General features: G+C 31.9%; 2 protein-coding genes across 54 annotated transcripts; both read right to left on the bottom strand.

Annotated features, from left to right (window-relative positions):
* Positions 1-10,352: 10,352 nt before the first annotated feature.
* On the bottom strand, positions 10,353-18,961 carry LOC130968336 (uncharacterized). 49 transcript variants are annotated; one of them, XM_057893543.1, is made up of 9 exons: positions 18,751-18,961; positions 18,574-18,627; positions 17,114-17,522; positions 16,623-16,727; positions 15,921-16,188; positions 15,737-15,824; positions 14,694-14,780; positions 12,298-12,430; positions 10,353-10,919 (listed from the first exon to the last, which is right to left on the bottom strand). In XM_057893543.1, exons 5-9 carry the CDS (start codon positions 16,105-16,107, stop codon positions 10,815-10,817), a joined length of 600 nt encoding a protein of 199 aa, XP_057749526.1. In that variant the 5' UTR covers positions 16,108-16,188; positions 16,623-16,727; positions 17,114-17,522; positions 18,574-18,627; positions 18,751-18,961; the 3' UTR covers positions 10,353-10,814. The 49 variants fall into 49 exon arrangements, 8 of the variants coding, with proteins under 8 accessions (XP_057749526.1, XP_057749525.1, XP_057749531.1 ...); XR_009081614.1 differs by lacking the exon at positions 17,114-17,522 and adding exons at positions 11,770-11,899; positions 14,905-15,013 and having other exon boundaries at positions 15,737-16,727; XR_009081609.1 differs by lacking the exon at positions 17,114-17,522 and adding an exon at positions 11,770-11,899 and having other exon boundaries at positions 14,694-15,013; positions 15,921-16,727.
* A 3,650-nt stretch (positions 18,962-22,611) lies between these two features.
* LOC130968132 (nudix hydrolase 14, chloroplastic-like) lies at positions 22,612-26,837 on the bottom strand. 5 transcript variants are annotated; one of them, XM_057893226.1, is made up of 6 exons: positions 26,375-26,837; positions 25,067-25,264; positions 24,543-24,648; positions 23,883-23,975; positions 23,702-23,786; positions 22,612-22,839 (listed from the first exon to the last, which is right to left on the bottom strand). In XM_057893226.1, the coding sequence occupies exons 2-6, from the start codon at positions 25,261-25,263 to the stop codon at positions 22,835-22,837; spliced, it is 486 nt and encodes a 161-aa protein (XP_057749209.1). In that variant the 5' UTR covers position 25,264; positions 26,375-26,837; the 3' UTR covers positions 22,612-22,834. The 5 variants fall into 5 exon arrangements, 2 of the variants coding, with proteins under 2 accessions (XP_057749209.1, XP_057749210.1); XM_057893227.1 differs by having other exon boundaries at positions 22,631-22,839; positions 23,714-23,786; XR_009081520.1 differs by having other exon boundaries at positions 22,637-22,839; positions 23,883-23,989; positions 24,543-24,952.
* Positions 26,838-27,180: the final 343 nt, after the last annotated feature.

The following is a 27,180-nucleotide window of genomic DNA, read 5'->3' as shown; positions in this document are numbered from 1 at the left end:
GGTTAGGGACAGCTTGATTTAGCTGCTTAGGCCAGGATTTTATTCCTTTGGGCCCTCCTATCCATTAATGCTCAAAGCCTTGGATCCCTCTTTACCCTTGCCTTTTGATTTTAAGGGCTATTGGCTTTTCCTGCTTGCTTTTTCTTTTTCGTTCTTTTTTTCGCCACTTTTTTTCACTGCTTTTTCTTGCTTCAAGAATCAATTTCATGATTTTTCAGATTATCACAACATTTCTCTTTGTTCATCATTCTTTCAAGAGCCAACAATTTTAACATTCATAAACTTTACTATAAAAAATATGCACTGTTCAAGCATTCATTCAGAAAAATAAAAAGTATTTCCATCACATCAAAATAATTAAACTAATTTCAAGATAAAATTTGAAATTCATGTACTTCTTGTTCTTTTGTAATTAGGAACATTTTTCATTTAAGAAAGGTGAAGGATTCATGGAATTATTTATAGCTTTAAGACATAGACACTAGACACTAATGATCATGTAATAAAGACACAAACATAGATAACACATAAAGCATAAAAATCGAAAAACAAAAAAATAAGAACAAGGAAATTAAAGAACGGGTCCACCTTAGTGATGGCAGCTAGTTCTTCCTCTTGAAGATCCAATGGAACGCCTGAGCTCCTCTATGTCTCTTCCTTGCCTTTGTTGCTCTTCCCTCATGGCTATTTGATCCTCTCTAATTTCATGGAGAATAATATAGTGCTCTTGATGCTCCATCCTTAGTTGCTCCATATTGGAACTCAAATCTCCCAAAGAGGTGTTGAGTTGCTCCCAATAGTTGTGTGGAGGAAATTGCATCCCTTGAGGCATCTCAGGGATTTCTTGATGAGGGACTTCCTCATGCTCTTTGTTGAGGTCCATGAGTGGGTTCTCTTATTTGCTCCATCCTCTTTTCAGTGATGGGCTTGTCCTCTTCAATGAGGATATCTTCCTCTATGACAATTCTAGCTAAATTACATAGGTGACAGATGAGATGAGGGAAGGCTAGCCTTGCTAAAGTGGAAGGTTTGTCAGCAACCTTGTATAGTTCTAGAGGTATGATCTCATGAACTTCACTTCCTCTCCAATCATGATACTATGGATCATGATAGCCCGATCCACAGTTACTTCAGACCGGTTACTAGTAGGAATGATAGAGCGTTGGATGAACTCCAACCATCCTCTAGCTACGGGTTTAAGATCATGCTTTCTCAATTGAACCGGCTTGCCTTTGGAGTCTCATTTCCACTAAGCTCCTTCCACACATATGTCCATGAAGAGTGGTCCAACCTTTGATCAAAGTTGACCCTTCTAGTATAGGGGTGTGCATCTCCTTGCATCATTGGCAAGTTGAATGCCAACCTTACATTTTCCGGACTGAAATCTAAGTATTTCCCCCGAATCATTGTAAGCCAATTCTTTGGGTTCAGGTTCACACTTTGATCATGGTTCTTGGTGATCCATGCATTAGCATAGAACTCTTGAACCATTAAGATTCTGACTTGTTGAATGGGGTTGGTAAGAACTTCCCAACCTCTTCTTTGAATCTCATGTCGGATCTCCGGATACTCATTCCTTTTGAGCATGAAATAGACCTCAGGGATCACCTTCTTCTTGGCCACAACTTTATAGAAGTGATCTTGATGGGCCTTTGAGATGAATATCTCCATCTCCCATGACTCAGAGGTGGAAGCTTTTGCCTTCCCTTTCCTCTTTCTAGAGGTTTCTATGGCCTTAGGTGCCATAAATGGTTATGGAAAAATAAAAAAGCAATGCTTTTTTCACACCAAACTTAAAAGTTTTGCTCATCCTCGAGAAAAAGAAGATAGAAGGACGGAGAAAAAGAAGAAATGGAGGAGAAGGAGGGTGAAGAAAGGTTTGGCCTTTTAGGGGAAAAGTGGTGTGTATGATGTGTGAAAATGATAGATGGATGAAGGGTTTATATAGGAGTGGAGAGAGGGGTAGATTCGTGTATTAAGGGTGGAGTTTGGGAGGAAAAGTTTTTAAATTTTGAAAGGTGGGGTAGGTGGGGTTTTTTAGGGAAGAGTGGGTGGATGTAAGTGGTGAAGAGGTGATGGGGAAGAAAGATAGAGGTGATTGGTGAGGGGTATGTGGGGAAGGGTATTATAGGAAGGTGTGAAGAAGAGAGAGATTGAGTTGAGGTAGGTAGAGATCCTGTGGGATCCACAGATCCTGAGGTGTCAAGGATTTCTCATCCCTGCACCATTCTGGCGTGTAAACGTCCTCTGAGTGCTAATCCTGGCGTTAAACGCCAGATTGCTGTCCATTTCTGGCGTTTAACACCAGCTTTTCTTCCCTTTCTGGCGTTGAACACCAACTTGGTGCCCTTTTCTGGCGTTAAATGCCAGTCTGGTGCCCTTTTCTGGTGTTAAACGCCCAGAATGGTGCCAGACTAGGCATTTAACACCCATTCTGCTACCCTTACTGGCGTTTAAACGCCATTAAGCTCCTCCTCTAGGGTGTGTTATTTTTAATGCTGTTTTTGAATTTGCTTTAATTTTTGCAGTTGTTTTTGTGACTCCACATGATCATCAACCTAAAGAAAACATAAAATAACAATGGAAAATGGAAATTTAACATAGATAAAAAAATTGGGTTGCCTCCCAATAAGCGCTTCTTTAATGTCAATAGCTTGACAGTAAGCTCTCATGGAGCTTCACAATTATTCAGAGCATCGTTGGGGCCTCCCAACACCAAACTTAGAGTTTGAATGTAGGGGCTTTGATTGACTCTATATTGAGAGAAGTTTTTCATGCTTCTTCTCCATGTGTACATAGGGATATCCGTGACCCTTAAACACAAGGTATTCCTCATTCACTTGAAGGACCAACTCTCCTCTGTCAACATCAATCACAGCTTTTGCCGTGGCTAGGAAGGGTCTGCCAAGGATGATGGATTCATCTTCATCCTTCCCAGTGTCTAGGATTATGAAGTCAGCAGGGATGTAAAGGCCTTCAACCTTTACCAAGACATCTTCTACAAGTCCATAAGCCTATTTCTTTGATTTGTCTGCCATCTCCAGTGAGATTCTTGCAGCTTGTACCTCAAAGATTCCCAGTTTCTCTATTACGGAGAGTGGCATGAGGTTTATGCCTGACCCCAAGTCACACAAAGCCTTCTCAAAGGTCATGGTGCCTATGGTGCAAGGTATTAAGAACCTTCCGGGATCCGATTTCTTTTGAGGTATCTTCAGCTGAGCCAAGGCATTTAATTCATTAATGAGCAATGGAGGTTCATCCTCCCAAGTTTCATTACCAAATAATTTGGCATTTAGCCTCATGATTGCTCCTAGATACTGAGTAATTTGCTCTTCAGTAGTAACTTCATCTTCTTCAGAAGAAGAGTATTCTTCAGAGCTCATGAATGGTAATAGAAAGTTTAGTGAAATCTCTATGGTCTTTAGATGAGCCTCAGAATCCTTTGGTTCCTCAGGAGGGAAGTCCCTAGTGGTCAATGGACGTCCCATGAGGTCTTCCTCACTGGGAATCACTGCCTCCTCACTCTCTCCAGGTTCGGCCATGTTGGTCATGGTTATGGCCTTGCACTCTCTCTTTGGATTCTCTTCTGTATTGCTTGGGAGAGTGCTAGGAGAAGTTTCAGTAACTCTTTTACTCAGCTGACCCACTTGTGCCTCCAAATTTCTAATGGAGGATCTTGTTTCATTCATGAAACTTAGTGTAGTCTTAGATAGATCAGAGACCATGGTTGCTAAGCCATAACGATTCTGCTCAGAGTTCTATATCTGTTGCTGAGAAGATGATGGAAAAGGCTTGTAATTGCCAAACTTGCTTCTCCCACCATTATTGTTATTGAAGCCTTGTTGAGCCTTCTGTTGATCCTTCCATGAGTAGAATCGAAATCAAACATGAGTGCACAAAATAGAAAATCCGTCAGGAAGAGAGTTAAATTGTATCCTAAGAGAAAATCTGGGAAAAGAAATTGGACAGGAACAATAAAAAAAAGGTAACAGAATAAGTTGAAGCCAATTCAAGCTGAAATACCAGGTTCACAAATATAGATAACCAAGATTCATAACAATGTTTTTGAAGAATTAAAGATTGATTATTGCCCCAAATCTAGCTCAAGATCAAAGGGCACAAGATGCTTGAAGAAGAATATAAGCAATGCCAAGGATAAAAGTTCAGAAAGGATCCATCTACAAGCGATTTATCTCCTTTAGGTCATTTCGACGAAGAAAACAGTCTGTTTTTTGTGACAACCGTATCCCACAGAACTATCGTATTTGCTTGTCACATCTAAAAATTGCTCATGGCATAAACAAGCTCATGCTTAATCAAAGGAATACAAAACAAAGGTAGATTTTTATAAAATACTTTTCTTTACCAAACCAAAAGGGAATTAAAGAAACCAAGGGAAGGAAGTGACTGAAAGGAAAAAGAAAGAAAGACCGTGGATGAGGAAGAGAGAAACCGTAAAATCCTCCAAGCCTCCAACTTCAATTTCTTGTGATTCGTAACTCCAATAAAAAATCTAATCTGGTAAAAGTGTTTGTATCTTCCTCCTCTACGTGTTGGCATCACTTTTGTCTGGTAGAAATTGACGGTGACATAGCTCCTCTTTTCTTTGAGTTCGGCCAATTATAGTTCTTGAGGGCACAGACGATTTCTAACGTTTTCTTCTTCAGTAGTTCGGCCAGAAAGCTTCTCTGTAGCTTCGAGTATTTTGATTTCGTACGGCGGTAGAATTTCGGTAAATTCTCACCGATTAAATTTGTGTTAGATAAGTGAATGGTTATTGTAATTGTTGACGTTTTCACCATTATCCTAACTACTAGAGTTGTTGCATGTCGTGATTAAGAGTTGCGATTGTTGTTGCTGATAGTGGATAAAGCTGTGGTTACGGCTGCCACTGCGTGTGAGCCGAGAGAAAATGATTTCTTTGAGGCGTTTAGTTTATAGGTTCGACAATTGAGGTAGGGGATTTTATTTTAAAATTAATCATTTTAATTTATGAATGCCATTGAAGTTTAATGAATAAGTGTAAATAATTTATAAATGTCTCGTGTCATTAGTTTTGTTGTTGTGAGTGGTTAATTGATGAAATTGAATTGCGATGGGTTGAATTAAGGTTGTGACTATTATTTTTCTGATTTTGATAGAATTGTTTAAAACTCTGATTTATGTGTTTATGCTGAACTGTTTGGTTGTGGCTGTATTTTGATTTATTGAGAATAATTGTGTGATGTTGATTTCCGTTATTTGATGTATCGGAGTGACCGCGAAACTGACTTGCGACTGGTTGGTTTGGTTTTAATGGTTGTTGATGTTGATTCATGAATAATTAGGAATAAATCTAAGAACGGTTAAAACATTGAAGTTTAATTATTGAAGCATTTTCTTGAAAATTGACTTATAAAATGAAATAGTAACTTTGCTAAAGATTAAATGATTTTTAAAATAACTAGAATTATGGAAGGTTGATTTCTAGGATTACTAGTTGATTGAGTTGAATTTTGGAAAGGATTATATGATATGCGAAAAGTAATTATGAATTGATGAGATTGGAGTATGATTGATTTGTTAAATTGTGAATGTCGGAGTGATTGAGATTTGTCTTAAGTTCGGAAAAAGAAAGTAATTAATTATCTAAAGTAGAATTAAAAAGTATTTTCAAAAGGTTTGATAAAAATATAGTTTTATTGAGTAAAATTAATTATTTGCATTTTATTTTATTATTCTTACGACATTCCCATTTCTTACTAAGAACGCGTGGTTTGTTCTCACCCCAAAATATTCCACCATTTTAGTGACACAAGATCAAAGACTCAATACGAAAGCTGCAGGCAATCAGTTTAGATTTTATGATTTCTTATTGCTTTTATAGAATTTCCTCGCCCTTGTTTTTTAAGATTTTTATTTTATACAGAGGGATAGGTGTTATATCTGAGTTTTGTTTTGATTTCTTGTGTATAACATCTATTATTATTAATATTTATGTGATTATTATTATTTGGAGATCTTTGATATGTAATTTTAATTAATAAAAACAAAATTTTCAGTTATTTTCTATAAAGTTGAAACACGATATCGAACTAAAGGCTTAATATTAAATATTAAATAAGGAAAATAGGTTAGTAATGCCTTACTTTTGGTACGATCATGACGTACTAAAAGTTAGAGTGTTGCATTATGCTCTCCCGACGTAACTCAGCAACCTTTGTCTGAGTTTGGTTTCCAGTTTCATAACATCTGTAAGCAACCTCTGTCTTACACGTGCGACTCTCTTGAGCCAATGTATGCAAACATAACCTTTGTAAGCAATCTTTGTCTTACAAGTGAGGCTCTCTTTGGCCAATGTATGTATTGATAACCTCTGTAAGCAACCTCTGTCTTACAGTTGCGACCATCTCCTGGATTGGCCGATGTATCTTTGGAAAGCAAACCTCGGTGGACTCACCACCATATCTCTGCTTGTTCCCAGCAGGTAGACAATAATCTCGGGTCATTTTTCCTTTCTTTTCTTTTTTGTTCTCTACTCTCCTATGGCAGAGATCCCTTTAACTAATATATTCTTTTCTTGTCTTTTCTCATCATTCTTTTAATTCCTTACTTTTTGCTTCAAAAACTATCTTCACACTCTTCCCTCATCTTTCCCTAAATATTTTATGAAGATGGGATCATGAGATCCTTATCTTAAATTTGTCTTTCTAAAATTTTTAGAAAAAAACTTGTCTGTTTATGACTCTCTATTTTATTTTTCATAATACATACAATAATATTTTTATAAAATAATACCTTGATAACTAACAATTTGTAATAATAATTTACTCTAATATAAATGAGTAATTTTAAACAAATATTTAAAATAATATTTATGATGCTCTTAAAACTTATTTTATAAAACCTTATTTTCAAACTGTTATTAATTACTTTCTAAACCACGAATTCTTTAATGCTTTATAAAATTATATTTAAATCTTCACTTTGTTTCATATTTATATAAATAACCTTGAGCTTTTATAAAATACTTATTTTATAAAATACTCATTTTTGAGGTTGAGAATCCATAGAGAATCTGTTTAATATGGTATGGTTGGGAATGGTGAAGTTACGTCATGTTGAAGTTTAGGCAACTGAAGCTCTAAATTTTGTATGAGTTCAGTTTGCAAACGATATACCTGTCGTTCTAATACCAGCCTGCCTTGTAACCTTTTTGCATCGAGCCTATCTTGTATCTTTTGCTTTGCACCAGATTTCTTCACTATATTTTTAAGCCATAAGAATATTTTGGATTTGAAAATTGTATAAGTATATATATATATATATGGTAAGACCTTAAAGTTTCTTCCTTATATGTTACGTCTTATATATACCAAAATATTTTACTTTTTTCCTAATGTGTTCAAAAGTAAAGTTAGTTTGAACTTCTTCCATCTTATATCAATTTTCAAAGACGAAAATTTTTATAAGTAGGATAGGATGTAAGACCCAGATTTTTAAAAATTAAATAATTAACTATTTATAAGTTATTATATTATATTAAAATATAATTTTAAAGAAAATTATTTTCGACAAAAATAATTAAATAAAATTTTATAATTATTGAAGTTTAATTTAATTATTTCTTATTTTATTAAATTTAAATTATTTATCAAAAAATATATATTTTGATTAGACAAATATTAAATTATTATTATTATTATTATTATTATTATTATTATTATTATTATTATTATTATTATTATTATTATTATTATTATTATTATTATTATTATTATTATTATTATTATTCATTTAGTTTTGGTAAGAAACAAAGATAGAAAGAAAAGTTTAAAACGTGGCTTTTATGCATAAGTTTATATATAAAACCATGAGACATGCCTTTTCTCATTGAATGACCAATGATCCTTGATCATGCATTAACATTTACCAATTTCATTTTTATCTTCATGCATGACTGAATTACTTTGAGAAAGAAAAATGTGACACATAGCCCTTCATTAATGAACACACACGGCCTTTCTCTAATCACCACTAATTATCAGTTTTACCTTATCTTTTATTTCATTCAATGAGCCTTAAAAAAAGAGAGAGAGACCACAGCTTTTTTTGAGGAAACCGTGACCTTCACCAAGACTTTCGACTTCAATTTTATTGAGATTCATAACTATAATAAAAAATCTAATCCGATAAAAATGTTTGTATCCTTCTTCTCTACACGTTGGTATTACTTTTGATCGGTAGAAATTAACTGTGATATAGTTCCTTTTTCCTTTGAGTTTGGCCAATTAAAATTCTAGAAGACATGGATGATTTTTACCATTTTTTCTTTAGCTGTTTGGTCAAAAAACTTCTTTGCAACTTTCGTTGTTTTGATTTCATATAGAAGTAGGGTTTTAGTAATTTTATAATGATTAAATATAAATTTGATAAGTGAATATTGGTTTGACTAATTATTATTTGAGTTTGATTAATTTTATGTGAATCTTTGTTGAATAATTGTTGTTGCTTGTGATTTGTTAGTTTGACTACGAGGAATAGCTCAATTGTGGTTGTTTTAATGGTTTTAGGACTGTTGAGATATGGTATTTTGAGGAATTAATGACATGATTTGAGATACGAAAATAGTTTTATTATGGAAGCGGTTGAATTTTAAATGGACTGATTTTATAAATATTTTGATACTAGAAATGGCTTTAATTTATTAGAAATGATTTGAAAAGAGTGTAAAAAATGATTTGGATGGAACTCAAGAATGGTGGCTAAGTCCGGGTTTTAGGGAAAATGCTGCCGGAATTTTGTTATAAACCCTAAGAATTTATTTGAAATTTTATTTGGAAGAAAAATAATTGAGTTTGAGAAATTGTATTATTTGATTTCCGATTTATTCAGAAAATAGTTATATGTCGGATTTAATTCATTTAAGAAAAGTAGATATTCTGAGTTCGATTTATTTAGAAAATAATTATTCTACGATTTTAAATTATTTAAGAAAAGTATTATGTTTAAATTTGATTTAAAAATGAAAAGGGTTTATGTTTTGAATTTGACTCAAGGATTTTATTTGGAGGAGTTTTAGTGAACTTTAAAAGTAATTTCATTTTTGTTGAATGATTTCATTTTGTGATATCTTGAAAAAAGTTAAAGAATTAGTTTTAAGGATGAAAGGGGGATTGATTTTGGTTTTGGTTTTAAAAGAAAAAGAAAAGATTAATCGGCACGTATGCTTACGAAATGATTAAAAGGTCACGAGAGGGTGACGGAAAGGAAATAGTTATGGTGTTGATGTGAAAATGTTAAGCCGTGGGCTTATGTATGAGAAATTGTACGGGAACGCCCGTGTATATAGAATGGCTTTCAGGAGAAAGGGGCACATGTTTCAGTTGAAGAATCAGCGCCTGCAAGTACTTGCAGAGGTCATGTTCGGCATACTATGCTTTACTGCATACTCTGTGTGTTTGTCATGCAGTAGGACTTGTCCAAATGACAAGAATTTGAATTTCAAATGCATGATTGTCTATTGATTAATGTTGTTAGTCGACCGTTGTATCTCTCATAGTATTAGGTCTGGCCAATTTAAATCTTAAATTTTAAATGTAAAATATTATAAAATTTAATTTAATTACTTTTAGAAAAATAACTTTCTTTAAATAAAATTATTAAGAAATATGATAAATACTAAATCACTCGTCATTTAATTTTCAAAAATTTAGGGCCTTACAAACTAAATTTTCTAAAACATAAAAATATACAGAAACATTAAAAACATATAAAATAAACACATAAATTATTAGAAACACAAAGATTAATTACAAAAATCTAATTAGAAAAATAAAATTTATCCAAATAGTCATTCAAAGAAAGAGGAGGCATCGAAGAATTGAAGACCTCTAAAATAATACAAAAAAATTACAAACACTCCCAAAAATATAAAATCATTAGAAGTTGGGAAAAAAATTAAAAATATCACCAAGGTCAATTCAGTACTGACTTCTTATGTTTCGATGCTGCTTCTGTGCTCGCTTTCTTTTTAAAGAATTCTTCTTATATTTTCTGGCACCAATAGAATTCTGAGACATCTTTGTTACACGTGCTAAACAAAACAAGAACTTGAAAGATAAACCTCAAGAACTACCACTAATTCATTACTCAAAAGAGATCCACATTCATAAGTTCCTATAAGCAACAAGTAAAAAAAAAAGGGCTGGAAACAAAATTTGTGAACCACAGCAACAAACTATTTATCTAACCATCCACATGTTTGGTAAGGCACAAAATAAAATAGATAAAGTATTTTATTTAACACCTATAACTGATTGACATGAAAGAATAAGGTAGCACAACAATAAACTAATAATAATAATAAGAACTGCTGTATTTCATTAATATATTGATATACACAATTATATATGGCTATCTCTCCTATGATAAGGAGGATTTCAAAACCTGACTACATATCCTAATATGTAATCTATAGGCTACAACATTGAAAATGTGTCTAATCCCTAATAAATTCACTATTACAAAAGAAGGAGTTAATAATAGACCTAGTTGACTCGTGACCTGAGCCAACACACAAGACAAACTTCTATATCTGACAATCCTATTAGTTAGACATAATCCAAAAAAGTCAAATCAAAACAATATCCAGCCAGCATGATTATATTTAGATCCACTTGGAATCATAAGCCTTTCTAAACACTTATAGATATATACTATATAACATATCTACACCTAAACACAGCAACTCAGCTCCACAACTTAAATCAAACTCCATCAACCTTGGTAATCTTGGACCCACGCCCATTTGTATCATTAGCCGCCTCATCAAATTAGAGACTCAAATTCATCTTTTCCTTGAAAGTAACAACATGATCTTTATGAATAACCTTTTCTCTATGGTGGGAAGATGCATCAAGAACTTCGAAGAACACTTCCTATGACACAAAAATTAATAAAGGTATAAAAATCACTCAACTAATGCAAAATTCATTTATAAACAGCATATATAGTAGGATAAAGAAAATATTATATAATAGCACCTGAGTTTCTTTTACTGGTGAGCTAAGTAATATATTCAGTTCAGAAGAACGATCATTACTAACGGTGTCATTATCGGGTGTTTTTTCAGATTTTTCATTTTCATCATTAGTTATGGCAGCAACCTCAGTCCCTCCGAAAATATCAGACTATTTTTCAGCCAAAAAATCTATAAGAACTGGTGATTTAGATAAAATCCCAGAAAACTCAATAGCAACTTTATCACTTTTGATAGAAGTGTTTGATGACTCTTTCTTAATATCGATACCTCTTTTTTCACATAACACAGATTTTTGTAATGCAGGTTCCTATTAACATAGCATCATAGTTAAAAAATAAAAAAAAAAAGAAGATAAGAAGAGGAGACCACAGCACAATACAAAAAAAACATGAATTTACACATTCTAAAAATACTTATATGTATATGTAACCTTTTTTGGAGTAGACTCATCATTAGCATCATAATCAGAAAGTTTAAATATAGTAATAATGGTGCGGTCATCACATACTCTCCTAGCTGTGCCAAAATATTTATCAAATCCAACACCTTTGGTATCAACTTTCAGTAGCAACTTTTTTTCATTGAAAGATGGAAGGATAAATATCCCTACATATAAACTATTTTCAAGGTAAAAAACATAAGAAATACATAGTTTGAACAACAAATATCAACCAAAATAAAGACTATGTCTACAAAAGAATGAACCACATAAACTGAACAGCACAGAAAGAAAACTAAGAACATACACTTGCATCTTTTTGAACCTCAATAAATAAGTCAGCACATGATTTCTTAGATAAATAAGATGCTTCACGATCAAAGAGAACGAAAATACCCTCTCCTCTATGATCTTCAAGTGTTATTTTAATTTTAAATCTGCATAATAGAAAAAAGAAAAAACACAATGATTTGAATTAAATAATAACATGAAATATAATTCTTATAAACAATCCACAACAGAATGAAAAATACAGTTTGAAAAATTTTTTTATCTCGAAGTGATATTAGTTATATGCTTCACACAGAAATCACAGTAGTATAAAACATTTTGAGGATATATATCCTTTCCACACACACAAACAGAATACCACCAACTTCCATCTTCAACAATACTTCTGATTGTACTAAAAATGATAAAAGAACCCTCCTAGGCAACCCATATTTTAAAATTTATTAATAATATGCATAACAAAACAGATCTGACAATTGTTCTTTGTTTTTTTTTCTATTCATTAGTTTATGAAATAAAAATAACTAACTCAATAAATGTTAACCTCATTGTTATCTTGGAGCTCTTCAATAGTGCATCTTCTAGTTAATTTCATGTAATCATCCTCCAAAGATACCACTTTACCCTCATTTGCGATAAATAGTAGTTGGGTACCATTGACATTTTGCTCAATCATACTAACAAAAAAAATGATACAAATACATGTACATATTATTTTAGATTGGTTGTAACTAAAAAATAGAAACAAAAACAACAAAATAAATTATGCTAACATCTGCTTGAATTCAACAATTTCAGAAAGATCAGGATTAAATAACATTTGAGTGACATACATCACATTTTAGAGACCTACTTGACCTATACAGCATTACCAAAAAAGTTTAATAAAACTCATGAAAGGCAACACTTAGAGTAGCAATAAAAAGAGGTATAGAAATTAAACAAAATATCCCTAAAGAACTTGACTTTCGCAAGTTGAATGACAACAATAAACTATTTTACATAGCCAGAGTGTAAGGTTTCAGATTTTTAAAAATTAAATAATTAATTATTTATAAATTATTATGTTTGTTGAGATTTTGTTTTAATAAAATTATTTTATTAAAAATAATTAAATAAAAAATATTAATAGTGAAATTTAATTTAATTATGATTTATTTTATTAGTTTAAATTATTTATTAAAAATTATTTTAATAGATAAAATTTAAATTTTTTATTATTATTATTATTATTATTATTATTATTATTGTTATTATTACTATATTATTATTATTATTATTATTATTATTATATTATTATTATTATTATTATGGAACAAATGAAAACAAAAAGAAAATTGGCCGAAGCCATTGAAGGGGTAAAGAAAGAAACGTGGCATGTATATATATATAACACCATGACACCTTTACATTCCTTATCATTTAATCACCATCATCAGCATCTCATTTCTTGCTTTAACGTTAAGAAAGAAAAAATAAAGGGAGAGAGAGAGAACGTAAGTTCCATGAACCGAGAGTTTCCGGTTTTGATTTTTTGTGATTTGTAATTTTAATAAAAAATTTAATTTCATAAAAATATTTGTATTCTTCTTTTCTGTACGCTAGCATTATATTTATTTGGTAGAAGCTGATGATGATATAGTTTTCCTTTCTTTTGAATTCGGCCAATTAAAATTTTAAAAGACACAGATAATTTTTGACATTTTTTTCTTCAGCAGTTCAGTCAGAAAGCTGCTCCAAAAATTTTGTCGTTGTGATTTATGCACGGAGGTTGGATTTTGGTAATTTATCATCAGTTAAATTGGTGTTGGATAAGTGAATTGATGTTGTGATTAATTGTTGATTGAATTTGACTGAATTTATGTTGAATTTTTGTGATATATTGATATTTGTTATTAGTTTGGGGTTTGATCGGTTTAAATGCAGTCAAAAACTGAATTATTTTAATGAATTTGGGGCTAGAATGTTGTTGGTGATCAAATAGAATTAGTGAAATTTGATGATGGCATTGAGATTTAATAAGAAATAAATTGATGAATTGATAATATGATTTAAGATATGAAAATGATTTGATTTTGGAGGCGGTTTGATTTTTAATTGGTTTGATTTTATAAATGTTTTGAAATTAGAAATGATTTTGATTTATTGGAAATAATTTGAAAGAGTTTGAGAAATAGTTAGGATGGGACCCAAGAAGGGTGACAAAGTTCAAGTTTTAGAAGAGATGCTGCCAAAGTTTTGTTATAAAATTTACGACTTTGTTTAAAATGTTATTTAGAAAAAGATTGGATTTGAGAAGTTATATTGTTTGATTTATTAAGAAAATACTTATGTTTCAAGTTTAATTCATTTAAGAAACGTATGTTTTGAGTTCGATTTATTTTGAAAAGAATTATTTTACGATTTTAAATTATTTAGCAAAAAGAGTATTATGTTTTAAAGTTGATTTAAATATGAAAAGAGCTTATGTTTTGAATTTGATTTAAGAATTTCATTCGAAGGAGTTTTAGTGAACTTTAAAAGTAATTGAATTTTGATTAATTGTTTCATTTTGTGACGTCTTGAAAAAAGTTAAAGAATTAGTTTTAAGGATGAAATTGGAATTAGTTTTGGTTTTGAAATTGGTTCGAAACTTCTAATTTGTATGATTTGATTTTGATTTGATTTAAAAACTTTATTTGATTAAATTCAATTTAAGAAAACAATGATTGTTAAGGATTTATAATGAACTCAGGAAAATGAGATTGGTTGTTACTCCCATAAAGTCTAGAAGTCTTGCTGACGGGATTAACTAATAAATAGTTTCCCTTTGTCTTTTAAAAGAAGAATTGGTTTAAGTAAAATTGTTTTAAAAGGTTTTGGAGAATGTCTCAAAGAGCTGATTTTGGTTTTAAAAAAAGGAACGAAAAGAAAAGGAGAGAAGCAGAGATGATTGTTTACCTGCTGAAAACGAGCAGAGATATGGTGGTGAGTCCACCGAGATTTGTTTTCCAGAGATACATCGGCCAATCCAGGGGATGGTCGCACCTGTAAGACAGAGATTGCTTACAGAGGTTATCGCTACATACATTGGCTAGAGAGAGCCTCACCTGTAAGATAGAGGTTGCTTATAGAGGTTATGTTTGAATACATCGGCTCAAGAGAGTCGCACCTGTAAGACAGAGGTTGCTTACAGAGGTTATGACACTAGAAACCAAACCCAAATAAAGGTTGCTGAGTTATATCGGAAGCGGGTCAAAACCGATAGATGAGCTCATTACCTGCACTAAGGATAGACATGCATCATACTTGTTTGAGCATATTTGTTTGTGAGTGTAATTTTCTATGATTGTGGGTGTGCTAAATGATTATTTTGAATTCAGTGTCCTTTAATTGTTGAATTAGATGGTACCTTATTGACTGTTATTGCTGACCAAGTATATATAGAATGAACTACCCCGACCCTACTAAGAACTCCCAGTTCTTACCCCCTATCTCCACAGCTACAGGTGCAAAGGCTTATTGCGAAGCTGCGAGAGTACAGAGGAATATGTTTACTAGTTAGTTGTTAGAATTTATTTTTCCCTCGCCTTGTTAGTTAGAGTTTTATTTAGAGGGGTAGGTTCTGTAATTGCTTTTGTATACAACACTATAACGTATTATTAATTTTAAGTATGTGAATATGTGTTGTTTGTACTTGTTGAAAAAGTTATAGTTTTAGTAAAACCATCGATAGATTTACGCATAAAGGCTCAATATTAAATAAATAATAAAACGAATTAGGTTAGTAACGTCTTATTTTTTGTACGATCATGAGGTGCTAAAAGTTAGGGTGTTGCACAAAGGCTAGGAAATGATTTAATTGATTAACATAGTCCCCAAACAATGCACAATGCATTGTAAGACTGAAACTGAAAAGATGGAGAAGAATGAAACAGAAAATAACAAAAAAAATATGATTAAAAGATAAAGAGAAACCTCCATAAATGACTAAATCAACATACTTTTTTGAAGTTAATTCTAGCACAATTATTTTTCCAATTTTTTCCTCTTTTGCATATTCTTTCGCTTCTCCTACTGAAGTTAAAAGACCTATGACATTTGTTCCAAATAAACACAACCTATTAAATATTCACACAATTCATTAAAAAAATTTAAATAAAAGAGTAGCACAATGATTATACATACCAACCAAAAAATCATAATCTTGGGTCATGTTCAGCAGCTCAGAAAAAGGAAACATGTTGAAACAAGTCTTCAGGATAACATCTTCACCAACAGGTATAACAGTGGATCGGTGAAGGAAAACCAATTTGAATTCATGAGAAGTTGCTCTATAACTACCATGATTTGACACAACAGTAAAGTTTGTCATTCTATAAACTTGACCTTCAACTATATAATACTTAAACCTATTAAGAAGTTGTTTCTTAATTATAGCTTGAATTTTTTCACACTGGAAATACAACAAAAAAACAAAATCAGATTAGTAAAACACATAATTTTAAGTTGAAAACTTAAAAACAACAACCAACACCATATTTAAAACAGTTGCTAATAGGGGCTAACATGCTCATTAAGAAGAATCATTTTCATTCAATTAGAAACCTCATGATTACCAAAAGAGAGTACAGCCCAAAGCCTTAATATCCTAACTTTCAGCCTCCAAGTCTCTCTAGGAAGATGCATCTTAGAAATCATATCAAATGGAAGAGGCATTACAGAGAAAAAAAAAGAGGAAAATAAACTTGATGAAATAGATTAAGATATAAACAGAGAAAATGCCGAACAAACACAGCTTAGGAGAAAATGGAAGACAGTAGAATGCTTGTATTAAATGTGGTTCACCAACCATCCTTTAATAGAAAAAATTTAGGACACAAGACTCACCTTTTTTAACTCAAATTGAAGATGAAAATGGAGAGAAAAGAAAATCTCAATCCATATGCATCTTCATTCAATGGCATAGGGAGAAGTAATCACACCAGAAAAAAACTGACAAAAAAATGAAAAAAAAAACAATCAATGTCTGAAGAATTTAAGGAATAGGGACCAAAAAGAAGATATCACACAATACTTAATATAGTACACCTACACATCATTAGATCAAAGGGAAGGCAATCATCAACTACCCCAAATACTGATTCTACTCACGGCAATAAGATTTAGTAAATATATTAGGTAAGCATAGGTTTGAAACAGCAAGTGAATGTGAAAAAAATTCTAGGCAGACAGCAATAAAATTCTGTCAATCACATCAACGCTCATGAAATAGATTAGATAGAAACCCCATATCTTGATAATGATTCCCACATTTTCAATGAAAAATATATGGCACAACATGATCATGTGTGCAGAAGATATTTTCACTGGAAGATAACCTGCTGGATAGATTTCTCTTTGGAAGAAGAAATCTGCTAGTTAGACAAACAGTATCGTGATGCCATTTTAGTGGCACAAGCCCAATCCTTTCTCAATGAAGCTCTTGAATTCAAGCCAAACAGCTGTAGGTCTATGCAAGAGGTGAAATATACAACAGTTTTTTACATAACCAATAAAAAAATTAAATGCAATTGAGTTGACTAACCAAAGATTTTATCAAAATGTGAAGAAGTGACCAAGAAGTTATCAATCAATTACTGTCAATCACATCATCACTCATGAAATAGATTACATAGAGATCCCATACTTTGATAAGGATTCCCACATTTTCAGTGAAGAATATATGGGAGAATATGATTATGTGTGCAGAAGACATTTTGAAAGGAAGATAACTTGCTCCATAGATTTCTGTTTGAAAGAGGAAATTTGCTAGTTAGACAAACAGTACCGTGATGCCATCTTAGTGTCACAACGCCCATTCCTTTCTTAATAAAGCTCTTAAATTCAGGCCAAACAACTGTATGTCTATGGAATAGGTGAAACATAAAATAGTTTTTACATAAACAATAAAAAATAAAATACAATTGAGTTGAATAACCAAATATTTTATCAAAATATAAAGAAATAACCAAGAAGCTATCAATCAATTTCTGTCAATCACATCACTACTCATGAAATAGGTTAGGTACAAACTCCATACCTTAATAATGATTCACACAATCCACATGCAACCAGCAATTCAATTTATATAAACTTAAAGGATTTCTTGAATATTACCAAACATCTCTATGGCAATGCAAGAGATGAAATATAAAATAATTTTTATTAAAAAATACAAAAATGAAATTAAACAATACAACAAACAATTCAAAGGGATTATTGAATGAGAATGGAAATGGAAATACAAAACTCGAATAGGAGAGGTTGGGTCTATAAACTCATTTTACTGGAGAAATTATGCCAATCACATCACCACTGAGAAAGTAGATTAGGTATTAATCCCATACCTAGACAATAATTCACAAAAGCAAACCCATGAACTATAAATATAAGAAAACATAAGTAGAAATTCCATCTTTTTAATCATTATAAAATCCAAAATAATTGATAAAATACACAAATCACATGCAACAAATAATTCAATAGATAGTAAAAGGAGAAACCATAATCAAATTAACATCAAATTCCAAAGAATGAAATGAAGAAGATGAACCCGATTTGTAGATCATACTCAAATTAACAGCAACTTCCAAAGAATGCAACCAAGAACATGAACCCAGAAACCCACCAAGCCAGATAGACAATTTACAAATTAGCTGATTCACAAACCCTATACACTAAAATCTGGATTAATCGTGTAAGAGATACCAAATTTGATCACAAGGATATACACAATGAAAGAAAGAAAAACGATGAAGAGAAATACAGGTTTGGAACTAAATGAACCAGAAGAGTGTACCTGATTGATTGATTGGAGATCTTCAATTTGAGACTCTATCAGAAAATTCCTAACCTGCGATGAATGGCGTGGAAGCAAAGTCCCAAGAAACAGAGGCTATAGACAACATTTTGTAGGGCAGAAAAAATGAAATTAGGAGAAAAAGGCACAGGTGCTAGGGTTCGAATTGATGATTACCTAATCAACCAAATCCTTGAAGAAGGGAGTTTGCATCACCGAATCGCAAGAAAAGATAGCTGACGGTGGAATCAGAGTGGAGCACATGCACCCTTGTAGAGGAGAAGCCACGCTAGAGGAGAGCTGCCACCTAGGACGGAAGCCAACCTGAAACGCAGGGAGCTCTCCCCATCAGAGATAAAACCACGCGAATTCTATTGTTAATGATAGGGTACTGAATTGTTTTATTTTTTGTTTAGTCACAATAAAAATAAATAAATAAACAAATAAATAAAATAACAAAGAAAAGAAAAAGAGTACGAATACTCTTGTGTGCTTTCTAAGTGACATCTTAAAATATTATTCTTGTCAATGAGTGTTGTTATTATTTATATATATACATTTTAATAGAAAAAAAAAATATATATATATATATATATATATATATATATAATAAAACAATGTAAAAGTATATATATATAATAAAAATAATAAATAAATATATGTTTGTATATAATCCTTTTATTATTATAAACAACAAAATTTTTTCACTTTCAATCACTGTATAACTTCAAATGAAAAATTTTGGGGGCATTATGTTAGACAAAATATAATTTTTATAAGAAAATTACAAAAAAAAAATAATTAGTTACATGGTGATGTCTCTATATATAATATTTATATTTATTTTAACTAAATTAGGTCATTTGACAATTTGATTATTTATTTGATTTTTGAAATTAACATCAAGTAAGAAGTGTGGAAGGGGTAATTCAAATAATTTTTCGTAAGTGGTGTACAAAGGGTAACTGTCAGCTGACATTAAGTTAATCTATAAATAGAGCTTTAAAAACACATTGTAGGGAGTTCAATTCTTTTCGAAAACACTTAGAAAGCCAAAAGGCTCTCAGTCCCTTGGCATCACAAAGTAAAATTAGGAATCTTAAGTAATTTCTCTGAACTCAAAAACTTGTAATTTGTTTCTTTGTAGTTTTTATTAATAAAATTTTTCTACTTTTATTTGTTCCTCTGCTTTATGTTTAGAGTAAACACCCAACTCGGTCCCTGTCCATATCAAATTAGGACAACGGGATCCCTCACTAAAAAAGTAACCCACGCCGGTCCCTGTCTATGCATAAAATAACTCATCACGCCCCCTCTTATGTATCCCCGTCCATAGACAGGGACTGGCGTGGGTTACTTTTTTTGTGAGGGATCGCGTTGTCCTAATTTAAAATGGACGTGGACTGGGTTGGGTGTTTACTCAAAAAAAAATATTAAAATTAGTAGTGTCAAAAAATATTACAAATTTTTTATTTTTTATTAAGATATAATTAGTTAAAAATATGACACTTCTATATGTTGAATATATTTTAAATATGATACTTCTCGATATTCATCCGATACAGTAAATCAGTAAAAGTGTTCGCACTTCATAATTGATATAACATAGAAAAAATATGTATTAAAATATTGAATCATTTGTTATATTGACACATTGTGTAATAAATACAAATAATGCAACATAAGTGTTAAAGATATAAAAGATAAGAGAAGATTGACGGAAAAGAATGACACAAAAGTAAAAAAATTGATAATACATAATAAAATTAGTGAATATTACCTTGGTCATAAGATGTTTCACGTTGGCTATGTGAAAAGATTTTAATAAAAAGAATTGGTAAAATATCTATTATACCCTTAGTAATGAACTAATTATATTCAAAATTTTCTATTAACTTCTTTTATTTTTTCACCGGCCAGCAACCACGAACCAAAGTTAGGTTCTATACTTTCCAAAAAAAAAAACAAAATCTGATATAAGAGAATAATAAATTTGTCAATAATAAAAAAATTAATTTTTTCATAACAAAAAAAGTATTTTTTTATGAATATTAAACTTATTTTTATACGATGATTAATTTTTTGTGTTAAGGTAATATAATTGTATAAAATAAGTTGTATATCTACATTATTAAAATCTTTTAATGTTTTGAATTTATTGAAAAATTAATATATTTAGGTGATTTTTTTCTAATATATTAATTTTAATAAATTGAATAAGAATTAATTTAAAAATGAAAGAATATCATGGCTTAATTTTTTTCTATAAAAAAAAATTTGGATATTTTTGTTGAAAATTGGCCTTTTATTGAAAAAATTTGGATATTGCTATAGGTGGAACAGATCTAATATATAAAGTGGATCATAAGTCATAACTAAAACACAGAATACGTGTTGAACACTATATGTGTGCCATACTTGAACGAATCTTTGACGCTTTAGTAACATCCATTGCGCATCTCATTGTCAAATAACAATATTAAATAAAACACCACTTTTATTTCTATACTTACTAAAAATAATTTCTAAAATATCAACTGTAGTAAAATTTTAAAAATTAGTCAATTAGTCTTTATATAACTTTTTTATAATATTAAATTTGTAATATTTTTTGACACTACTAATTTTAATATTTTTTTTGAGTAAACACCCAACCCGATTCCTGTCCATTTTAAATTAGGACAACGCGATCTTTCACTAAAAAAGTAACTTACGCCGGTTCCTGTCTATAGACGGGATACATGGGAAAGGGCGCGATGAGTTATTTTATGCATAGATAGGGACCAGTGTGGGTTACTTTTTTGGTGAGATATCACGTTGTCCTAATTTAATATGGACAGGAATCAGGTTGAGTGTTTACTCTTATGTTTATGTTTCGTTTTTCATCTTTTCTTTAATTTCTTATTTGTTTTAATTCCTGCAATTTACTTTGTCTTCGATACCTTACATTTTTTTTGTTTATTTAGTACTTTTAATCCTTCTTAATTTTTATTGATAATACAATTATGACATTAAAATACCCATATTTTTTTAACATTAATAAAATTTGAGTAAAACACTATTTGATCTAATTTTATATTAACGATGTGGTTTAATTTAGTTCGATCGAGACCAATCAAACCAAATTAAACCAATTGAAATTGCGGTTTGGTTTCGTTTAGTTTTTCGGTTTTTGTATTCATTAAAAAAATTACATGTTATAATCATATTTGGAAACTAAAAACCTTCTTGAGCTATTTCTAAATCAGTGATATGGAATATACACGAGGTCCAAGACACTTGTCTAATGAAATGGTGCTCATTTGTAAGATAATTGGCTCTTATTTAATGTTTTATTGTCATGAAAATACAGTGAAGAGAACTTGCATATCTCTATATGCATCTTATACCTGCCATGATATAAAAAAATTCAAGGATTCTTCAGCCTTCGTTCATAAAATAGGAAAATAATGTAAAATTATACCCAACTTTGCCTAACAAAATTAAGCCATAAATTTGAACAATACTAACACTACAAGAAAACACGTCTTTTGCCACGCTTTTAAAGCGTGGCGAAAAGCTGAAAAAGGGTGGCAATAACTTTTTGCTACGCTTTTTGAGTTATCGCCACGCTTTCGAAAAGGTGGCCTATCAAAGGGTGGCGGTTGCTCTATCGCCACGCTTTTTGCAGTCTATTGCCACGCTTTTTGTCAAACTGCCACTTGGAAAAGCGTGACTGTAGGTGGGAAATACAGCCACGCTTTAAAAGCGTGGCGATAGGACAGATCTGGCCACACTGTAAAAGCGTTACGATCGGTGGAGATACAGCCACGTTTTTAAAGCGTGACCATAGCAAAATATACCGCCACGCTTTAAAAGCGTGGCAAAAGCCTTGTTAAATTAAAAAAAAAAATTTCTTTCCCTTACTTGATCTTCATTGCTACATTATAAATTTTCAATCCTTTTTTATTATCAAACCTACAAATATAGTATGCAATTTTTATTACAAGACAAATCAAACAATAATTAGTGAGATATATAATTTACTATAATTGTTTTATACATTAAAAAACTATTACTCAAATACAAAATAAATCTCAGTTCAAATTCCAAAACTAAAAATCGAAGAAAAATACAGAAACAATACAAGTTAGAACTGCTCATAATATATCAAATTACACTAATAGAGATGATCATCAACCTAAATACTTGGTAAAAGATCAAAATCAACCTAAAACTGCTCCACTTTGTGCATTAAGCGTTCAAGTTATCCATTCCAATACTAGCCTGCAGCAAAATATCAAGAACAAATTGAACCAACAAAAACGATATATATAAAAAATATTATAAGAAATAATCTAATTTATGCATGTATTAACAATTCCAAATTAAACCAGGTTCACATTCTACTATAAAAAAAAAAAAACTTGACATGTATATTGAAATATAGAAAGCATTTTTCAATCATTTTCCCTTTCTTAATTATATTTTAGCATTTGATAGTCAAGCTTTATCTAGAGAAAGGAAAAGTCAAAAATCATTCTTTTCAAAATAGTGATTATATCTATCAAGTATTCAAGTTGTTTTTTTCCTTATGCCGCCTTATATGATAAATTAATATTACTAAATAGATAAATATCAAAAGAAAATACCACATAATTTTCATTTGTTCAATATTACTCAATGTTACATTGTTACACTTTCCTCTCTTCCAATTAAATCCATAGGTCTTATCAATATTCTGAAGAGTTTTACTACTTTTTAAAAATCCACAAGTAGAAAAACTTTTAAAGGTTGATAAATTTGATGGACTGCTTAATTTTCTATGCAAAAACATTCTACTCTTAACTACTTAAAAGCCAATCGCTAGCAAAATCTTTAATTTAAATACCAGAATTTATACATGAGATATGGATTTTTCGGTTTCAAAACTAAATTCAACTCCAACGACCTGAACGTCTTGTTATTGTTATTAGGGATACTATACCAAAAATTAATAGGTAATGGCAATGGATAGTGAAACTAGAGAAATTAAAAATAGAAGAAAACTGGAAACACCTTGAGCAGAGTTGATCCCCATGCATGTAAAACTAGTGTTGCTTAAAAAATTGATAGTACCAAACTACCAATACCAATAAAATAAACTTACAATTAGACGGACCTTTTGCTAATTCCTCAGGTGCTGTCATTCCAGCAGGCAATTCCAAAATAATTCTTCCAGTAGGAACCCTTGCCTGATAAATAAAAAATAATAAGCATAATATGGAACTCTAGTTAAAATGTTTGAAAAAAAACATAATTCTCTCTGCAAGGATCCAACATCTAAGAACCTGTTCAGTAAGGACAGCATAAGTTTCACCATCTGATTCCAGAAGTATCAACATAGTCACAGCAGGTCCTCTTGCAAATACAATACCTGGAACCTAATCACGGTTTACTTTATTATATATAAAGAAAGAAATCAGCATCAGGTGCAAGTGCACAGAAATTACAAGCAAAAGAGCAATGATGGATGCCTGAGAACATAAGGTAAGAAGCAAAAGATCCTAATAGTTGTGCATTTTAGATACCACATAGCTCAGAATGTGGTATGCCTATGAATCAAATACTATTAATACATTGCTTGCCATGATGAGGAATCCAATTTTTGGATATTGAAGCACAAGAAGCTATTTTTGAATAATATATATAGAGCATAACAGGTAAAATGTCTATTAGTTCATAGCCCCTTGCTAAAATTAACACAAGAATATGGAAACATAGACTGGCTTATATATGTCAGCTTTAAATTTGAGAAACCCAATGCGCTTTCCAAACATGTCTACACCCTGTTTACACCAAAAAGAGTCCAACTAGTTTCGTTGATTTTGATTTGAGAACGTGAATAAGACTAGAAGACTAACAGGTTAGTCAGTTACTTAAATTACCAATTAACAAGGCCTAATTATCAGAAATCATATCCACTTTTTAAACACTGATGATGCAATTACCTGAATTAGAACTTGTCTCAGAGCCAAGGTGCCATCAGCTAGAATCCCAATCTCACTTTGCAAGTTATGCAACCATTGCTTGAATAAAGAGGAATCAATAGCATTCCTGCAATGGAAAACAACAAAAACCAAACCAAACCACCACAACTGAGACATGTTTTTTATATAGCATGATAACAAGAAGAAATTGTGTGCCTATCAATTCTCTTTTGCCATTACATCTCATGGGGACTTGTCAAAACCTAGCATCTAATTGAACAAAACCTCCAATATCTAATTTTAGTAGCTGTCAAAACCTGCAGGGTGTGAAAGAGGAAGAAAAGAATGCCTAAATCCATCTTTTAATATAATTATTCAGCACATTCCCTTCCTGAACAAACACACTATGAACTTTCAACACATATCTCACCCTGAAATCAAAACAAGAACAAAATGTTAAAGAGTGTCATTATAATGTGTAACCTGAGTTTCTTCATTATTAATTCACTTAAGAGAAATAAAATCAAATGAGATGAAAGGGGAACCTGGGAAGCAGGGAATTGGAACAGGGGAAGGGAAGGGAAAGATTGATGATGATGGGTGAATGGCCGGAGCAACACGGTGGCGGCCTAGTGGTAGCGCTGGGGTAGCGGCAGTGGCGGAGGGCGGGTGCATGCACAGTAAAACAGGGTCTAGTAGTGGCTCTTAACAGAATCTTGGACAAGTGCCCCGAGAGTGCCATGCTGAACAAGAATAAAGGTAATTAATTAGTTCAAATAATCACAGTTGCTAGTCCAAAATTTAGTACAGAAAATAGAAAAATGCTCAAAAATTGACTCACATTCTAGCTTATTAATACATTTTCTGCAAGTTAAACTTACATAGCTATTTAAAGAAACAAGATAAACAACTCTTTGTAAAGAACAACATTCAGAGTTTGAGCATTGATAACAAAAAATTGATTTCTGAAACAAAACAAACACTGCAAAACCAACAGAACAGCATTTAAAGTTTGAGCATTGATCACAAAAAATTAATTTCTGAAACAAAACAAACAATCAACAAAATAATGAAAATAGAATTTTTTTTCCTTCAGAAGAAAACAATGAAAACATGAAACATATAATAAATCAATGATCACCAATATCCAGCAAGAATCTCAAAGACAACAATAAATACACAACAACAATTTAGCAAATAAACAAGAACAAGACCTAAATAGAAAATCCAACAAATTAAATCACACAAACCTAACAATTTAGCAAATTAAAACAACAGCAGCCCAATAATTTAGCAAATTATCAACTTAACAGGTTCAAAAACAGAAAATCACAACAAAAAAAATAAAATAAAAATAACAGAAGAACAACAGAACAACAACACAAGAACAATTAGCAAATTAACAAGTTCACACTAACAGTTAAAATTTACCAGAAGAACACTAATGCAAGTGGAATCATCATGCTAATATGTTTTCTACAAAGATGCTATTTTTGCAGCTAAAATTTCCTAATTACTAAGATCCAATTATTCTAATTTCACATGCAATCAACTTACTAAGTTTCTAAAAGCTAGAAATGATAAAACCAACCCGAAATATGGTTAAAGCATTTCATCAAACATGTTGAGTGCAGAAAACTTGAAACGAAATAAGAGAATTCAAAGCTTAGTATCAATGTGATAGAGAAGAGAACATAACTATTGTATACTTTAATTCAGTCTATGAAAAAAATCCAAACCACTGCCAAATCAAATAGTTACTTATTGTAATAGAAATAAGAAGTTATAGAGTTTCAAGCAGAGTATTGGTGTTGTGTGAGTGTATTGTCTGGTGGTGGGTTTAGGGAACTCACGGCGGCGACAAAAGAGAGCAGTTCGACGGCTAGGTGGAGCGCACGGGTTGGTCGCAGAGTTTGAAGCAGGGCAACGTGGCTTCCAGACGAACGCGAACCCGAACGGTGAACGGCGAGTGAACGCGAACGGTGAACGCCGAGCAAACTTGAACGGCGAAGAACGCGAACGAAGACGACGGCTGAACGAAGACGCGAACGTTAACGGCAACCAACGGCGGCGGAAGCGCGGCTGAGAGGGCTTGGAGGAGAAGAAGAGGGAGGAGCTTGCCGTCGACCATGTTTGCTGGAGCTTGAAGGTGAACAGAGAGATCCACAATGATTCGAAGAAGAACAAGAAAGAGAAGAAGGGTACGAAGATTAACAAGATGAAGAAGAAGTGGTTTCCATCAGTGATGAAGGCGAAGGCGAAGGGCGAAGGGCGAAGGGAGGAGCTCCGATACAGGCGAGTAGTTTCGAAGGTGAAAGAGAGATTAGGGTTAGTGGTTTCGAAGGGAAAAGAGAGATTAGGGTTGGGGACAGGGTTGGGGGCCGGGTTGGGAGCCGGGTTTGGGAGCCGGGCTTGGGTCAATTGGTTGGGGCCCCTCTCGCCACGCTTTAAAACGTTATTGTTGCTCTCTACGGCCACGCTTTTGAAGCGTGGCAGTAAAGAAACCTTTGGCCACGCTTTTAAAGCGTGGCAATGGTGTACCAGCATATAGCCACGCTTTTTAAGCGTGGCCGTAATGAATACAACAATTATGTATTTATTGAATATGTCACATTATATAGATTATTAGATTTTATTAGATAAAAATTAAAGGTTAATA

This window comes from Arachis stenosperma, chromosome 3, assembly GCF_014773155.1.
Source record: "Arachis stenosperma cultivar V10309 chromosome 3, arast.V10309.gnm1.PFL2, whole genome shotgun sequence".
Classification (NCBI taxonomy): domain Eukaryota; kingdom Viridiplantae; phylum Streptophyta; class Magnoliopsida; order Fabales; family Fabaceae; genus Arachis; species Arachis stenosperma.
Note: the sequence above shows the minus strand (reverse complement) of the source record. Positions and strands in the feature narration are given on the sequence as shown.

Coding starts and splice junctions, on each gene's coding strand:
- LOC130968336 (XM_057893543.1), bottom strand. CDS start 16,107: ATGACAAACTTTACTGTTGTGTCAAATCATGGTAGTTATAGAGCAACT. Junction 15,825..15,920: donor AGATTATGATTTTTTGGTTG/GTATGTATAATC, acceptor CAAATGTCATAG/GTCTTTTAACTTCAGTAGGA. Junction 10,920..12,297: donor AGCTCCAAGATAACAATGAG/GTTAACATTTAT, acceptor TTTGTGTCATAG/GAAGTGTTCTTCGAAGTTCT.
- LOC130968132 (XM_057893226.1), bottom strand. CDS start 25,263: ATGGCACTCTCGGGGCACTTGTCCAAGATTCTGTTAAGAGCCACTACT. Junction 23,976..24,542: donor TGAGACAAGTTCTAATTCAG/GTAATTGCATCA, acceptor AACCGTGATTAG/GTTCCAGGTATTGTATTTGC. Junction 23,787..23,882: donor ATGCTGTCCTTACTGAACAG/GTTCTTAGATGT, acceptor TTTATTTATCAG/GCAAGGGTTCCTACTGGAAG.